We start from the raw sequence: 18607 nt of genomic DNA, 5'->3' as shown, positions 1-18607 counted from the left end.
CAATGAGTTCACAAGAGGTGAACTTGCCTACGGTTACAGATGGGATACTGTGGGAAACCTCCAGCTGTGACCACAGGTAAAGTCAGTGATATCACCGCTTATAGCTATGGCTCAGTCAGGGTCTATCTGAAGCCGCAACTGGCGGTTATGTTCTCTAATGTAACAACCACCACTTGGCATCGGAGATAACCGACCAAGAAGAAGTGAACCAACACCAAATTACTAGCAAATCTTAAATATTTTATTTTTAGTAAATTCATTCAATAAATATACAAAGAAGAGAGACACCTGGGGGGCACATGGTTCCAGCACTATCCAAATATAATATCCTGTCCATTATTCAACATCAAAGAAAGTGACCATACATCATATCAGTAGGGCATAATATTTCATATCACATGTCAATAAATTTCTCACTGACAAAAAGTAAGTGGAACGAAAGGTATTGGAACGTGGCATAAATCCCCACCGTCAATTTTAACCTATCATAGCATATAACACATACAATGGTCGTATTCTATTCAAAGGTATAAATACTGGCATGTATATATTCAATGGTATATCCCTGCCACCGTTCCAGCACCTTACCCCTAAATCGTGATGCTCACTGGGGTAAAATAATAACATATGTATGATGGTATACTAAGGGATTGATTTGCAAATACTTCCCGTTTTTATTCTCAGCTCCACAGACTGGTATAAATGAATGCAAATCAATTACCATTGTCATAAGCTATATGTATTAAAGCATCCCTTATCACCACCTGGCAATCAACCCAGTGAGTCATAGGTTAATGCAGCAGCCCGCCCAACTGTGAGAACACGGTCACTTTATAGTACAACAATGCAATGATTAACATATCACACAAGGACAAGAGTACTTACATTAGTAAATGAGTTGCCTGGCCATGCGTCCCGCCACCCCATGCCATGTGATATGAAATATTATGCCCTACTGATATGATGTATGGTCACTTTCTTTGATGTTGAATAATGGACAGGATATTATATTTGGATAGTTCTGGAACCATGTGCCCCCCAGGTGGCTCTCTTGTTTGTATATTTATTGAATGAATTTACTAAAAATAAAATATTTAAGATTTGCTAGTAATTTGGTGTTGGTTCACTTCTTCTTGGTCAGTTATCTCCGATGCCAAGTGGTGGTTGTTAAGCTTGATCGAAGTGTGTATAAATAATATTGGACTTTGGTGATTAAATGTTCTCTAATGTGCCTGCATGCTGCGACTTCAGTTTGTAGCAGTGCTGGGATCATTGTGGGGCGTGGATTACGTCAGACTTGGGTGTTGGGGGGGTAAATAAATTGGAGTACCAGCCTCCAATTGTCGGCTTTATCTTGGCTGAGGATCAAAATTGGGGGGACAGCATGTCATGTCGTTTTTTTACAATTATTTATTTCAATAATTTTAAAAAAGCCACATGGGTCCCTCATATTTTGATACACAGCAAAGATAATGCACACAGCTGGGAGCTGCAGCCTTTAGCCATCCTTTATCTGCACTGGGTATCAATATATGGGGACCACACATAATTTTTTAAATGTATTTATTTTTATACCATTATAGGGACACAGACAGCATTTGTGATACCAACCAATCACAGACGTTGTCACAGAGGGTGGGAGAGCAGTCTGACTGAAACCAGTCACAGATGCCGTTGCTGAGGGTGGGCGGGGAATCAGTGAATATGTATGAGAGCTAATGATCAGACCCTTTATAACCTTTAGAAGTAGGTTTACTTGCATTATTAGTGACAAGTTCAATGCTTATTTCACCAGCTGTACTTAAATATTACTCTGGTAATTTATTGTTCTACTTTTAGAGACTAATTATTAATTCTATTTTTTTTTCTCTTGAAAGCAGACTGGAATGGCATTGACATATGACCCAACAGCAGCTATGCAGAATGGGTGAGTAGTCTGTATGTTAATGTTTGCATGTAAGAACATTTGCTGGTATATTATTCCTTTTTAATATGACTAATATATTTACTTTACACCACCACTTACAGTTCATTTGACACATTGTGATTTCCACAAGTGTTTTGGAATGATTTATTAAGACTGGCATTTTGTATGTCAGTCATGATGAAGAGTCTGGGGGAAGGAAGACAGGACAAATTCATTCATTAAAAGGCGCCAGCAAAGGAAATGCACTCCTGTATTGGACTTAGAACATTAAGATATCTAAGGTGTGATTTCTTTGCCTGAGTTGATTGCACGGGTTGTTACTAGTGATTGGCAGAACCGGACTGTAAAAGTCCAGACCAATGCGGGTTCAAAGGTACACTAGTGCTCAGGAAATTCTTGGTATTGATTTGTATCCGCCACTTGGGTAATACAAAAAAAAGGAAAAATAAAGAAAAAAATAATAAAGCAAACGGGCTATACTTACTGAATCAACGTCCTGGCTGTAAGTGCTTCTGTGGCCACTGATTCACTTTAGAATATGCACTGCTTTCCCTGCCCACTTGCGTCTGTGATTTGTTGCAGTCAGATGCGCCCCCACCCTAAGTGGCAGCATATCTGATGCTTCCAATCACAGAATCTGTCTGCGGGTCATTATCATACAGTAAAAATAAATAAATAGATAATAAATTGTCGTGGGGTCCCTCCATATTATGATACCAGCACAGATAAAGCATATATCTACAGGCCACAGCACCATCTTGGCTGTGTATTAAAAAATGAGGAACCGCGTGCAGCTTTTTTTGGGGGGGGGATTATTTAAATAAATAATTTTAAAAAACCAGTGTGCAATCCCCCCATTTGATGCGACAATCCCAGCACTTTACCCTGCTCTTTCCGATTGCCATGGTGAGATGGCAATAGGGGTTAGTTGCAACTCACAGCTATCACTATGCTTTAGATTTGTAATGGGAGATGTCTAGGAGACCTCCCCATTACTAAACTTTAAATTAAAAGAAATAAACACAAACACCGAAAAAATCCTTTATTTGAAATAAAAGACAAAAAAACATTTCACCACTTTTATTAACTCCCAAAACACCCCTGTAGGTCAGACGTAATCCACAAGAGGTCCCACAATGATTCCAGCTCTTCTACTTGACTGAAAGCACAGCGTACGATCATGGTACATGACTGCCTGTTGCGGACTTCAGGTAGAGACTGAGCAGCGATCAGCGGTGATATCACTCAGGTAAAATTCGGGTACAGCTGGAGGTTCCCATGGCTCTCCACCTATGATCATGTGTTACTTAACCTCAGGTGACTTTACCTGAAGTGGAGTCACTGAGTTCATTGATGTTCTCTGAGGTCAGTACCTCCAGCTGTGCCCGCAACTTACTTAATTGATTGACATGTCCAGGTCCCAGCAGGAAGCAGCCACAGTGCAGAAGATAGGGTTGGTGGTCTACCATTATCTCTATGCACAGGGACTGCCGTATTTGAGGTATGTAACTGTCATAACACACTCCAAATCCAAGATAGCAGCCCCCAGTGTTTGAGTAAAAATGGAATTAAATAAACCCTATATAAACAATGTATTTAATAGTGTATTAAAAATAATTGATTCCATAATCAGTAATTATTAATACAAAAATACAGTTGTGGCACATTCCCTTTAAATGTCAATCTGGTAATTTATTGTACTAGTTTTAGGGGACTGATTATCAATTCTAAATTAGTTTTCTCTTGAATGCGGAATGTAGTGAAATGTGGAACATTTCTGTTGTAATTTTGTGGAATAAATTATGTTGAATTTGTCGGAGTGCATTCAAGTAAATCCTCTCTCTCAAACCTATGCCCACTTATAAAAAAGTTGACAGAGCTGAGGTTCGATGTTCGGATTTCAAGTTCGGAGACCGACTTCCAAAAAACAAAGTTCAAATTTGAAGTTTGAGTGACTTACTATTGCAAACCACTCAATGCTCTGCTGTGGTATGAGTAATGCTTAACCCTGGGCGAGCCACTTGCAGTGTTTGAATGTCTCACACTTGGGGTAAAATCAGTGTGATCAGATGTAGTGTGCACACCCAAACAAAAAAATGAAAAACTCCAACCACCCTCCCCTGGAAGTGTTCTGCTTATGGCTTGTGAGTGGAGCTACGAATTGCCCATTTGGTGACTTCCATTGAGGTTCAGATCAAGTTGGGGTCAAAAACTGAACTTTTTTAAGGTTTGAATCAATCTGGCAAACCGAACTTCCAAAGGTTCCCTCGTGTCTAGTAGAAACACCTAAAGTTGCAAAAGGTATTCAACTATGAAATTTTACAAACATTTTAAACAATTTTACACAAAATTTTTGGTAATCACTAACCAACCACAGATTTAAAAAATTAAGAAAAAAATACAACAAATATATTTTATTTTCATTTTTCACCAAAATTAGTGTTAGAAAAGGCCAGCATTAACAAATTTGCGATACACAGTCGTGTTCCTGGCAAATCCATGTAATTTTAGTTGTCACCATGAGGATTCCTCATCACAAGGTCTGTATATAAACTAGCTGTACTACCCGGCTTCGCCCGGGTTAATAACTGTTGTTAACAAAATAGAATGTATTAACAAAAATTTATTCTGCACATGAAAAACACAAAACAAATAGATAGAAATATAATTATTAAAAGGCAAAAACTAAGCTAATAGAAGCATTTCACAACATATATTTCAACACCACAGATATTCCCCACAGATTTAACTAAATTGGCCAAGTAATCTGCTCTGTCTGCCTCTTTCCCCGTCTGCCTCTTTACCCGTCTGCCTCTTTACCCGTCTGCCTCTTTCCCCGTCTGCCTCTTTCCCCGTCTGCACACAAAAACCACAAAACAAATAGATATAAATGTAATTATGATGTCTGTCTCCCCCTCTGTATATATCTCTCTGTCTCTCTCTATCTCTTTGTCTGTCTGTCTGTCTCTTCTCCGTCTGTCTCAATCTCTTTCCCTGTCTGTCTATCTATCTCTTTCCCTGTCTGTCTATCTATCTCTGTCACTTTCCCTGTCTTTCACTTTCCCTGTCTGTCACTTTCCCTGTCTGTCACTTTTTCTGTCTGTCTCTTTCCCTGTCTGTCTCTTTCCCTCTGTCTCTTTCCCTGTGTCTGTGTCTTTGTCTGTCTCTTTACCTGTCTGTCTCTTACCATGTCTGTCTCTTTCCCTCTCTTTCCCTGTCTATCTGTTTCCCTGTGTCTGTCTCTGTCTCTTTGTCTGTGTCTGTCTCTTTACCTGTCTGTGTCTGTCTCTTAACCTGTCTCTCTCTTTCCCTGTCTGTCTCTTTCCCCGTCAGTCTGTCTCTTTGTCTGTGTCTGTCTCTTTGTGTCTGTCTCTTTCCCTGTCTGTGTCTGTCTCTTTCCCTGGCTGCATTGTGACATGCCAAGATTCCATATAAGGGCGTGGCTGCGCATTCTTCTGAAGTTCTGGCTGCACTGTGGCTCCCAGCTCCATTCGCTTTAATGGAGGCAGGTTTTTTGGCGAATAACTGTAAAGCGCAGGGTTAAACTTTCCCCTCGAAACATAGCCTATGACGCTCTCGGGGTCCAGAAGTGTGAATGTGCAAAAATTTGTGGCTGTAGCTGCGACGGTGCAGATGCCAATCCTGGACATACATACACACACACACACACACACGCACACATATACACACATTCAGCTTTATATATTAGATAAAGCTTTTTTTTACAGTCTAAATAGGTGCATGCTTATAAATACTGGAGATTAACAAATATTTTCAATGTGAATCAAATTTGTTTCAAATTTTAAAAAAATTGCTGAAATCAGTGAATTTGAACATTTAGCTATTTGCAAATTGTGAATTGCTTTAAAAGTCAGATGCCATTTTACACAGTTGAGATTGCATCAGCCGCAGAAGGATCAGAAGACTTCAGGTTGGCTTTGCAGTTAACACATCCCATGGTACAGTAAAGCCAATCAGAACTGGCTACCATAGCCTGTATAAAAGTAAATGGAAGAAATGCAGCAGTCATTTTAAGGTGAATCTAGATAGTCAGAGACTTCATATTTACAGCCTAGCCTTAGGAATAGTCAAAGTCATAAAACATTGCTAAAAACCTCAAAGGCTGCTTTCACAGTTTGTGACTACATTGCATTTTTTTGCTACAATTGTGGTATAAACATATTGTATGTAGTTGGACTATAACACACGTAAGAAAATATTTTATACTGCAATATGGCAAAAGGGTCACATGTAGAGATGAGCAGACCCATTGAGGTTTGGTTCAGTGGGTTCAAATGGACTTTAGATAAAATTCAATTCGGGATCCGGATGTGCCCTGGACCCCATTGGAAGTTATTGATTGAGCAGTTCAGGTCTCTGCCCACATGCAGCCAACCATAAACAGAAAAGTGAAGGTGGGGATTTTTCTTTTTTTTTTGTACACACTACATCCGATAATGCTGATTTAAGCCATTCAAACACTGCAAGCGGCTCACACGGGGCAGGACACTGAGCATACCCGAGCATAGTGATGCTCGATCGAGTGGTTAACATAAATAAAGCACCCAAACTCTGGACTCAAACACTGATTTTTTCGTAAAGTTTGTGTTCGGTGCAAACACTGAACTTTACTGTTCAGGCTTGCTTATGTCAAGTCACATTTGAACCAGTAACGCCCTCTGTTTTATCATACATTTACTAGAGTATTATCGGTGATGTTTACAATGAGAGTACTTGAAAACAAAAGCAGTGTTGTAAATATATAAGTGGGTTTTCTTATTCCAACATTATAAGAACACTTGCTGCATTTTGCTGATCAGCTCCAAAGATTCCTGCAAGCTGATTTTGCTATATTAATTTTCAGTGGTCTATTCTAAACAGGAAACAAATATGTCCTGTTCTTCAGTTGGCTAACCCCTGAGGTGTGTGATTGGCTACACCAGTCTGATGACTGAATAAGACACCATTGGATTTGTCTGCTATTACATCCCTTTCCAGTACATCAATCCCAGGCCTCAGTGGACAGGTGACCAAGGAGTGGAATGGCATATTTTCCCCTCACCCATGACAGCACCACATGAGAGAGAGGGATCTGCCCAGCGAGGACAGGAAACCATTCTGAATAAAAGGGCGGTACCTCTTCCCTTCATCAGTTGGTTTCCTGTCCTTGATGGGGGACCCCCGTTCTGAAAACCGGCGATGAAGAGACGAAGAAGTCACCAACTTACCCAGCCCCGTCCGGTGTCTGGAAGAACATGGTGAGTCCTGTAGCACCATTCTTCGGGGCTGGAAGCGCCGTCCACCTGCCCCTGGGGGTCCTGGTGTCCGTGCGGGGGCGTGCGGCAGGAGTCGTCCGTGGGATCCCGGTCCGCCGCTCCTTCCTCCCCGCCCTGCGCTCCATGCTGCCTCTGACTTCCGGGTGCGTGACCACGCGGCTGCGCGGCGGGCATGCTGGGAGATGAAGGCGGGGCCTCGCGTGACGTCACCGGCAAAGATGGCGGCACCCATGCAACGCTGCGGGGCGCGCGGCCTGCCATTCTGGGCTGCGGGTGCTCCTGCCCAGGCACCGTGGAGCAGCGGGGAGGAGCCTCTCCCGGGACTGGAAAGCGGAGGATCACGGTTAAAAAAAAAAAAATTTAAAGACACTTCTGGCTCTGTAGAGTGAGGGTGCCTGTGCTCTGCAATGGATACTGATGAGCAGCAGCACTCTCTGGTACGTCGTCAGCAGAGCCGAAAACCTGATGACCACTCTAGTGACACCGGCCGGACGGGTCGTGACAGCCATGACAGCAAATCCTCTCGTGACTCTGCAGCTCCTGTGAGACCTGTGGATGTTCCAAAACAGCCTTCAAAACTGGTACCCTTGATTCCTATGGTGGTGAGTGATCTTCGTGAATGCCCCTTACTCATAGTTCCATTGTGGGGTTTTTTCCCCCGCTTTTGTCCGCCCTTCTTAGGCCCCTAAAAAATCGGTGTCCAAAAAGAAGCATAAGGAGTAGAGTTGAGCGCGGTTCGCGGTTCACGGTTCTCCAGTTCGCGGTTCGAGTGATTTTGGGAGCTGTTCTAGATCGAACTAGAACTCGAGCTTTTTGCTAAAGTTCGATAGTTCTAGATACGTTTGAGAACGGTTCTAGCAGCAAAAAGCAGGGCTATTTACAGCTACAGTGTGCAGGAGCCATAGCTGGTAACCAAGATAAACATCAGGTATCCAACCAAAGAGCTTTGGTTAGTAACCCGATGTTTATCCTAGTTACATGCAGGAAGCCCACACTTCCCCGCTCAGCTCACTCCACCCCCTCCTGCACGCGGCATGTACGTGTACACACACACACACACACACACACACACACGCTGCACTCTGCACACATGGTCCCGCTCGGCTTACCTGCGGTGATGAAGTCACGCCATCCTGACCTCAGCGCTGTCACTGTCCTCCATGGCCGCCACTTGTCACATCACCTTCTCTCGCTTCCGACCCGAGACTGACTAGTGGTGATGTCACGGGCCTCTTGCGATACTTGGCTGTGAAGGCGGCGGTCATTGAACTCAGTGACAGGTGCTGTCTAGAGATGAGCGAACCGGTCGCGGTTCGGCTCGAGGTTGGTTCGCCGAACGGACCTCCCGTTCGAGTTCGGTTCGTCGAACGTTCGACGAACCGAACTCGAACTGCATAGGAAACAATGGCAGGCAATCACAAACACAGAAAAACACCTAGAAAACACCCTCAAAGGTGTCCAAAAGGTCACAAACAACTCACAACACATGGGAAAGTGACAAGGACATATACTCATGCGAAAACAAAAGAGCTGGACAAGGAAAAAGAGTAGGACACACAGATATATGAGTATATGCAAGGAAACATCGATTCCATTATTGTGCAACTTGAGCCGTGCTCATTTTAGGCTTCCAATGTTGATAAATTGCCTGAGCTCGCCACGTACGTCTTGGGGATCTTGTCGTGTCCTGCAGCCAGCGTTCTCTCGGAACCTGTCTTCAGTGCTGCTGTGGGTCTGCTGGCAGATAAGCACACGTGTCTGTCCACTGACAATGTGGACATGGCTCTCAGAGGACTTTTCTTCCCCTGGGTCAGCCAGGGGACGGGAAAGGCACGCGTATTTTTGAGAGTGCTTCATGCAAAGCATCTTTTTCTTTTTCAAAAGGGGGCTCAACCGATGCCAGTCAAGTGGGGTGTGTGTGGCCCAGTTAGTGGCAACGAGGGAGACTGTGGTTGGAGTCCCCTCGCTGTGTTTCTAAAAGAACCAAGATGAACAAGTCATGGCTCTCAGAGGACTTTTCTTCCCCTGGGTCAGCCAGGGGACGGGAAAGGCACGCGTATTTTTGAGAGTGCTTCATGCAAAGCATCTTTTTCTTTTTCAAAAGGGGGCTCAACCGATGCCAGTCAAGTGGGGTGTGTGTGGCCCAGTTAGTGGCAACGAGGGAGACTGTGGTTGGAGTCCCCTCGCTGTGTTTCTAAAAGAACCAAGATGAACAAGTCATGGCTCTCAGAGGACTTTTCTTCCCCTGGGTCAGCCAGGGGACGGGAAAGGCACGCGTATTTTTGAGAGTGCTTCATGCAAAGCATCTTTTTCTTTTTCAAAAGGGGGCTCAACCGATGCCAGTCAAGTGGGGTGTGTGTGGCCCAGTTAGTGGCAACGAGGGAGACTGTGGTTGGAGTCCCCTCGCTGTGTTTCTAAAAGAACCAAGATGAACAAGTCATGGCTCTCAGAGGACTTTTCTTCCCCTGGGTCAGCCAGGGGACGGGAAAGGCACGCGTATTTTTGAGAGTGCTTCATGCAAAGCATCTTTTTCTTTTTCAAAAGGGGGCTCAACCGATGCCAGTCAAGTGGGGTGTGTGTGGCCCAGTTAGTGGCAACGAGGGAGACTGTGGTTGGAGTCCCCTCGCTGTGTTTCTAAAAGAACCAAGATGAACAAGTCATGGCTCTCAGAGGACTTTTCTTCCCCTGGGTCAGCCAGGGGACGGGAAAGGCACGCGTATTTTTGAGAGTGCTTCATGCAAAGCATCTTTTTCTTTTTCAAAAGGGGGCTCAACCGATGCCAGTCAAGTGGGGTGTGTGTGGCCCAGTTAGTGGCAACGAGGGAGACTGTGGTTGGAGTCCCCTCGCTGTGTTTCTAAAAGAACCAAGATGAACAAGTCATGGCTCTCAGAGGACTTTTCTTCCCCTGGGTCAGCCAGGGGACGGGAAAGGCACGCGTATTTTTGAGAGTGCTTCATGCAAAGCATCTTTTTCTTTTTCAAAAGGGGGCTCAACCGATGCCAGTCAAGTGGGGTGTGTGTGGCCCAGTTAGTGGCAACGAGGGAGACTGTGGTTGGAGTCCCCTCGCTGTGTTTCTAAAAGAACCAAGATGAACAAGTCATGGCTCTCAGAGGACTTTTCTTCCCCTGGGTCAGCCAGGGGACGGGAAAGGCACGCGTATTTTTGAGAGTGCTTCATGCAAAGCATCTTTTTCTTTTTCAAAAGGGGGCTCAACCGATGCCAGTCAAGTGGGGTGTGTGTGGCCCAGTTAGTGGCAACGAGGGAGACTGTGGTTGGAGTCCCCTCGCTGTGTTTCTAAAAGAACCAAGATGAACAAGTCATGGCTCTCAGAGGACTTTTCTTCCCCTGGGTCAGCCAGGGGACGGGAAAGGCACGCGTATTTTTGAGAGTGCTTCATGCAAAGCATCTTTTTCTTTTTCAAAAGGGGGCTCAACCGATGCCAGTCAAGTGGGGTGTGTGTGGCCCAGTTAGTGGCAACGAGGGAGACTGTGGTTGGAGTCCCCTCGCTGTGTTTCTAAAAGAACCAAGATGAACAAGTCATGGCTCTCAGAGGACTTTTCTTCCCCTGGGTCAGCCAGGGGACGGGAAAGGCACGCGTATTTTTGAGAGTGCTTCATGCAAAGCATCTTTTTCTTTTTCAAAAGGGGGCTCAACCGATGCCAGTCAAGTGGGGTGTGTGTGGCCCAGTTAGTGGCAACGAGGGAGACTGTGGTTGGAGTCCCCTCGCTGTGTTTCTAAAAGAACCAAGATGAACAAGTCATGGCTCTCAGAGGACTTTTCTTCCCCTGGGTCAGCCAGGGGACGGGAAAGGCACGCGTATTTTTGAGAGTGCTTCATGCAAAGCATCTTTTTCTTTTTCAAAAGGGGGCTCAACCGATGCCAGTCAAGTGGGGTGTGTGTGGCCCAGTTAGTGGCAACGAGGGAGACTGTGGTTGGAGTCCCCTCGCTGTGTTTCTAAAAGAACCAAGATGAACAAGTCATGGCTCTCAGAGGACTTTTCTTCCCCTGGGTCAGCCAGGGGACGGGAAAGGCACGCGTATTTTTGAGAGTGCTTCATGCAAAGCATCTTTTTCTTTTTCAAAAGGGGGCTCAACCGATGCCAGTCAAGTGGGGTGTGTGTGGCCCAGTTAGTGGCAACGAGGGAGACTGTGGTTGGAGTCCCCTCGCTGTGTTTCTAAAAGAACCAAGATGAACAAGTCATGGCTCTCAGAGGACTTTTCTTCCCCTGGGTCAGCCAGGGGACGGGAAAGGCACGCGTATTTTTGAGAGTGCTTCATGCAAAGCATCTTTTTCTTTTTCAAAAGGGGGCTCAACCGATGCCAGTCAAGTGGGGTGTGTGTGGCCCAGTTAGTGGCAACGAGGGAGACTGTGGTTGGAGTCCCCTCGCTGTGTTTTACATGCTTTTAGAAGGGCATGACATGGCTTGGAGGTTGACTTTCATCATATGCAAACTGTTGGCTACCAAAATGCTGCCTTTCCAACAACTGTGGTTATAGGCAATGAGGAACATACTGATGAAGATGAGACGCAGATACCTGATTGGGATGACAACTTAAATATTCGGTCAGGGCAAGAAGAAACTCGTTCTGAGGGGGAGGGGAGTGCAAACACAACAATTGATGATGAAGTTCTAGATCCCACCTACTGTCAACCCACAGTCAGACACTCGAGGAGGTCAATAGAGGCGGTGGAGGAGGATGCAACCGACGTCGAAGTAACCTGGCGCCTTCCTGGACACAGTCGGAGCACTGGTAGCACGTCTACAACTGCATCCTCAGCCACCACTCTGCCTCTGAGCATTATTCGGGGTGGATCAACAGGTCGCATGGCCTCTAAGCCTTGCCTAGCCTGGTCCTTTTTTGACATAAAAAGAGATCGGCCAAATTATGTGATCTGTAACATTTGGCATGGTTATCTTAGTAGAGGTCAAAACCTCAGCAGTTTGACAACTTCTTCCATGAATCGTCACATGAATAAATATCATATGGCCTGGTGGGAAGCTCACCGTGCTGCAATGCGGCCTAGTGGAGCCAACCATCCACCGCCTGCCCCTTCCAGGGCATCCGCGCGCTCGTCATCTTCTAGGACTGTGGGGACAGCTGTCACACCTGTTTTTCCACCCACAACTTCCACCACTGTAACCGCAACAGGCAGTTTGCTTGGTAGGTCGTCAGTTGGTTTGGAAGGGGAAACAAGTGAGTGTGTACAGCTCTCTCAGACATCGATAGCACCAACTTTGGATGAAGGCAACATCATGTCTCCGCCTGCACTTTCCTCACAAAGCTGCATTTTTCCAGGGACACCCTACTCAACACCGTCTACACACAGCAGCCAGATCTCTGTCCCTCAGATGTGGTCAAATAAAAGGCCACTTCCTGCGACCCATGACAAAGCGAAGAGGTTGACTCTATCCCTCTGTAAGCTGTTGGCTACAGAAATGCTGCCTTTCCGCCTAGTGGACACACAGGATTTTAGAGACCTTATATCTGTCGCTGTGCCCCAGTACCAGATGCCTAGTCGCCACTACTTCTCTAAGAAAGGTGTGCCCGCGCTACACCAGCATGTCGCACACAACATCACCGCTTCCTTGAGAAACTCTGTGTGTGAACGGGTGCATTTCACCACCGATACTTGGACCAGTAAGCATGGACAGGGACGTTACATGTCGCTGACTGGGCACTGGGTAACTATGGTGATAGATGGTGAAGGGTCTGCTGCACAAGTCTTGCCGTCCCCACGACTTGTGTGTCAATTCTATGTCTGTCCAAGTTCCGCCACAGCTTCTGCATCCTCCACCTCATCTGTGTCCTCCACCTCCGCCCCAAGCCTGCCTGGTCAGGCCACCAGCGTTCTCACTGCGCAGAAGGAATCACGCACCCCTCATTACTATGCTGGCAGCAGAGCGCAACGGCATCAGGCGGTCTTTAGCTTGACATGTCTTGGGAATAAGAGTCACACAGCTGAGGAGTTGTGGTCAGCTCTGCGGTCCGAGTTTAATAAATGGTTGTCTCCACTCAACCTGCAGCCTGGTAAGGCCGTGTGCGACAATGCTGCAAACCTCGGTGCGGCCCTTCGCCTGGGCAAGGTGACACACGTACCTTGTATGGCTCACGTGTTGAACCTTGTCGTCCAGCAATTTTTAACACACTATCCCGGCCTAGATGGCCTTCTGAACAGGGCACGAAAACTGTCAGCTCACTTCCGCCGTTCAAGCGCCGCAGCAGAGCGACTTGCATCGCTCCAGAAGTCTTTCGGCCTGCCGGTTCATCGCCTGAAATGCGATGTGGCGACACACTGGAATTCAACTCTCCACATGTTACAGCGACTGTGGCAGCACCGGCGAGCCCTGGTGCAATACGTCATGATGTATAGCCTGGGCCAACGAGATGCAGAAGTGGGTCAGATCACCCTGATGGAGTGATCTCAGATCAAGGACCTATGCACCCTTCTGCACAGTTTCGACATGGCGACGAATATGTTTAGCGCTGACAATGCCATTATCAGCATGACGATTACAGTCATTTACATGCTGGAGCACACGCTAAACACTATTCGTAGTCAGGGGGTGGGACAACAGGAAGGGGAGGAACTACAGGAGGATTCATATGCGCAAGACACAACAACATCACCAAGGTCCAGACGTTCATCATCACCAACGCGGCAGGCATGGGACCATGGGGGACAGGGATCAACAAGGGCGCATGGTAGCAGGCGACATGTTGAGGAAGGTGCAGGAGGACATGAAGATATGGAGGACGAACTGTCCATGGACATGGAAGACTCAGCAGATGAGGGGGACCTTGGTCAAATTTCAGTTGAAAGAGGTTGGGGGGAGATGACAGAGGAAGAAAGAACGGTTAGCACCTCTATGCCACAAACACAGCGTGGACTTGGTCCGCATGGCTGCGTAAGACACATGAGTGCCTTCTTGTTGCACTACCTCCAACATGACCCTCGTATTGTCAAAATTAGAAGTGATGATGACTACTGGCTTGCCACACTATTAGATCCCCGGGACAAGTCCAAATTTTGTGACATAATTCCACCCATAGAAAGGGACGCACGTATGCAGGAGTATCAGCATAAGCTGTTACTCGATCTTAGCTCGGCTTTTCCACCAAACAACCGTGCAGGTGAAGGGAGTGATTCTCCCAGTTGTAACTTGACAAACATGGGACGGCCTCGTCATCTTCAACAGTCTACCCGTACCAGTAGGACCGTATCTGGTGCTGGTAACAGCAATTTTATGGAATCTTTTCATAATTTTTTTAGACCCTCCTTTGCAAGGCCACCAGAGACAACAAGTCTGACACATAGTCAACGGATGGAGAGGATGATACAGGAGTATCTCCAAATGAACATCGATGCAATGACTTTGCAAATGGAGCCTTACTCCTTTTGGGCTTCAAATCTAGAAAAATTGACAGAGCTCTCCAGTTACGCCTTGGAGATTTTGTCGTGTCCAGCTGCCAGCGTTGTCTCTGAACGTGTCTTCAGTGTTGCTGGGTGTGTGCTGACAGATAAGCACACGCGTCTGTCCAGTGACAATGTGGACAGACTGACGTTCATCAAAATGAACAAGTCATGGATCCAGAAGGAATTTACTACCCCTGTGTCATCCTGGGGAGAGTAAATGCTTGTGGATTTGGAATGTGCTTGATGCAAATCAAAACATCCTGTTTGCAACTAGGGCACAAGTGCTGCCACTGATGGGGTGTCTGTGTGCCCAATTTTGGGAAAAAAGGTAGACTCCGCTTGGCGTAACCCTTGCTTGCTGTGTTTTTTAAAAATGATACAAGATGAACAGATCTGAAGGCAAGATGAAGGCAACATCATGTCTCCGCCTGCACTTTTCTCACAAACCTGCATTTTTCCAGGGACACCCTACTCAACACCGTCTACAGACAGCAGCCAGATCTCTGTCCCTCAGATGTGGTCAAATAAAAGGCCACTTACTGCGACCCATGACAAAGCTAAGTGGTTGACTCTATCCCTCTGTAAGCTGTTGGCTACCGAAATGCTGCCTTTACGCGTAGTGGACACACAGGATTTTACAGACCTTATGTCTGTCGCTGTGCCCCAGTACCAGATGCCCAATCACCACTGCTTCTCCAAGAAAAGCATGCCCGCGCTACACCAGCATGTCGCACACAACATCATCACCACTTCCTTGAGAAAATCTGTGTGCGACAGGGTGCATTTCAACACAGATACTTGGACCAGTAAGCATAGACAGGGTCATTACATGTCACTGACTGGGCACTGGCAAACTATGGTGAGAGATGGAGAAGGGTCTGCTGTACAAGTCTTGCCGTCCCCACGAGTTGTTTCAATCCTTGTTCTGTATGTAGAAGTTAATACACTGCTTCTGCCTCTTCAACCTCGTGTGGGTCCTCTACCTTGGCGCAAACCCTGTGTGGTCAGGCCACCCTTCCTTGCAACTGCGCACAAGGACTACCACACACCTCCTTACTATGCTGGCAGCAGAGCTCAATGCCATCAGGCAGTCAAAGTTTTACTTTGAAATGTATGGGAAATGTGAGTCACACCGCTATTCCAGAGAATAGTAGTCAGGCAGGGTCAAAACATTAATTGAGGAACAGGAACAGAATGGGACGGCCAGGACTTAATCAGAAAACAAGCAGAGGTGAAATGCGTATCGGCCAACAAGGTACATAAACAGCAAGCAGGAAAAGTAGTCAGGTAACAAGCACACAAAATCATAAAACTGAACTGGGGGTAAAATTAACCAGAGGTTCATAGCTATGTCTGGCAGTGGTCTGCAGACAGGATGGGCATAAAAAAGGGTGTGGTGTCTTCCCATTGGTTGTAGCTGAATGATGGTATTTCATCTGTGAGATACCCACCAGCTACATTCAGCCAGAGATTCTGCATCTGTCAAGGTAATGCAGCCCAGTGGGTGAGCATAACCTGCGTCCACCTGCGCCGCTGGCATCGACTACTCTCCCATCATCAGCACTATTCATGAAAGGAACACGTTGTCACCTGGCAACCGGAGTACAAATTGACGGAGCGGACTACGTTGGTGACTTAACAGCCGTGTGCGGCAATGATGCAAACCTGGCTGTGGGCCATCGTCAGGGCAATGTGACACACGTGCCTTGTATGGCTCACGTGTTGAACCGAATTCTCCAGCAATTTTTAAAACACCATTACGGCCTACATGGACTTGTGCAGCGGGCACGCTCACTATGTGCTCACTTCCATCGTGCGCACACAGCAGCTCAACAACTTTCATCACTCCGGAAGTCTTAGGGTCTGGCAGTTAAACGCCGGAAATGCGATGTTCCGACACGCAGGAATTGGAATCTGCACATGTTGCAGCGTGTGTGGCAGCACCGCAGAGCCCTGCTGAAATACGGTAAGACATATAGCCTGGGATAACTTGATCCAGAGGTGGTGCAGATCACGCTGCTGGAGTGGTGTCAGATCAAGGACCTATGCACCCTGCTACACAGTTTTGAAATGTCGACGAAGATGTTTAGCACTGGCAATGTCATTCTCAGGGTGACAATTCTGGTCATCTACATGATGGAGCACACTGTAATTATTATTCAGAGTCAGGTGTTGGGACAAGAGGAAGGGGAGGAAGTACAGGAGGAGTCATATGTGGAAGGGATAACAAGATCTACGAGGTCCAGATGGTCAGCGGCACCTATGCGGCAGTCATGGTGAGGGAGAGGGATTAACAAGGGCGCATAGTATCAGCAAAAAGTGTTGATGAAAGTGCAGGAGCCCATGAAGAAATGGAGGACGAACTGGCGATCGGCATGGAAGACTCAGCAGATGAGTGAGAGCTTGCTCACATTTCGGTTGTGCGAGGTTGTGGGTAGAGGACAGAGGAAGTATGCACGATTCTCACCTCTCTGCCACCAACACACCAAGGACTTGGTCCTCCTGGATGCACAAGACACATGAGCGGATTCTTGCTGCACTACCTACAACATGACCCTCGGATTGTACGAATTCAAAGTAATCCAGAATACTGGGTTGCCACACTGTTAGATCCCCGGTACAAGACAAAATTTGCCGAACTAATTCCTGCCATAGAAATAGACGCACGTATACAGGAGTATCTGCAGAATGTGGTACGCAATCTTAGATCTACTTTTCCACTAAACACCAGTGCTGCACAGAGTGAATCTCAACGCTTTGTCATGGATAGGAGGAAATGGTCTTTTACTTGTCCACATCGGAGGGACCGAGGGATGGCTGCTGTGCTGAGATGGCGTTGAGTACGGTGTCCCTGCACAGTTGCACTTTTGGTCATATCCCAAAATGAGTTGGAAAAGGACAGATGCTGTTGGAAAGGGGAAAAGGTGTGTTGGAAAGGGGAAAAAAATTTTGGTCCGTGGATTTGGTGGTTAAGCAACTGTAACATTTGCTGAAGAAACAACATCTGTTACAGTGGGACTGGCAGATTTGGATAAAGTGGTATATAATCTGTGACCGCTATATAACGAAAATTAATAAGAAAAGAAAGAGAAAGGTATATATCTCCATCAGCAGTCAGTGTCCACCGTGCTCCCAGTTGGAAAAGGAGAGGTTGGCAACTGGAAGGTTTGGTGGAGGATACAGAGCTGTGTGGCTATGAAACTAATAGTAGCCTGAACCGAGTTAGACGCCATTCGGATCTGGAGACTGTGAGCCCTGTTAGCGTCACAGGGTCCACATGCCCACCCAGCCCAGGAACTCCCTGTTAACAACACAGGGGCCATTGAGTACGCTGACCGTGTGCGTAGGGGCCACACCTGTGGACAGCAGGCGCATCAGCAGCAGCAGGCCTGTTAATGCCACTGGGCTGCACAAGCAGGACTGTTAGGACAGGAGCTGGTCTTAACCGTTCTGCGTTACCAACTGTGGTGGTGGCCTGCATCCACCACCCTATCCCTGCCTACCTCTGGCCTAAAGCCGCAATGGGTTCAACACATGGAGGTGTGCTCTTTCGGAGCATAATAGAAGACTGTGCACCTCCTTGTTGGCTCCAGCCCCTTTGATAACCTGGGTCCGCCCCAAACCATGGTGAACCACAATGCACCTCCTATAGACAAAAGTAGAGTGACACGTCATGAGTGGCATAACTAGCGTCCTATTTGGAAACGCAACTTCAATGATGACCTCATGGCTGCCATGACCCAAACACCTCACCAGTCATCGTCTGACCATCAATAATGCGATGACAAGTCATAGGTGTGGGCCTCTGCAAGCCATTTGGGAGGACACCTGATGCCCTGTGGTCTATATGGGACCCCCACATCAGGGCCAGGGCCAAAGAGTTCATTACCGGACCTAGTCTCTGATGCAGGAAGTGCCTGAGCATGCTCAGTAGCATGAAATACAGTCTCTGAAAAAAGACTATCAGCTTTAGCATGGTGTCTAGGCA

General features: G+C 46.7%; 1 protein-coding gene across 4 annotated transcripts in view; it reads left to right on the top strand.

The window, feature by feature from the left end:
* The window catches only part of RBMS3 (RNA binding motif single stranded interacting protein 3), a 963285-nt gene that overhangs the window by 864901 nt on the left and 79777 nt on the right, over positions 1-18607 (top strand). For 3 of the 4 annotated variants that reach the window (XM_075315249.1, XM_075315250.1, XM_075315251.1), the window contains exon 8: positions 1878-1927. In XM_075315249.1, coding sequence (XP_075171364.1) covers positions 1878-1927 — 50 coding nt within the window. The remainder of the gene's footprint in view (positions 1-1877; positions 1928-18607) is intronic. The other variant, XM_075315252.1, reaches the window with a different exon arrangement.

This window comes from Anomaloglossus baeobatrachus, chromosome 6, assembly GCF_048569485.1.
Source record: "Anomaloglossus baeobatrachus isolate aAnoBae1 chromosome 6, aAnoBae1.hap1, whole genome shotgun sequence".
In the NCBI taxonomy this organism is placed as follows: Eukaryota; Metazoa; Chordata; class Amphibia; order Anura; family Aromobatidae; genus Anomaloglossus; species Anomaloglossus baeobatrachus.
Note: the sequence above shows the minus strand (reverse complement) of the source record. Positions and strands in the feature narration are given on the sequence as shown.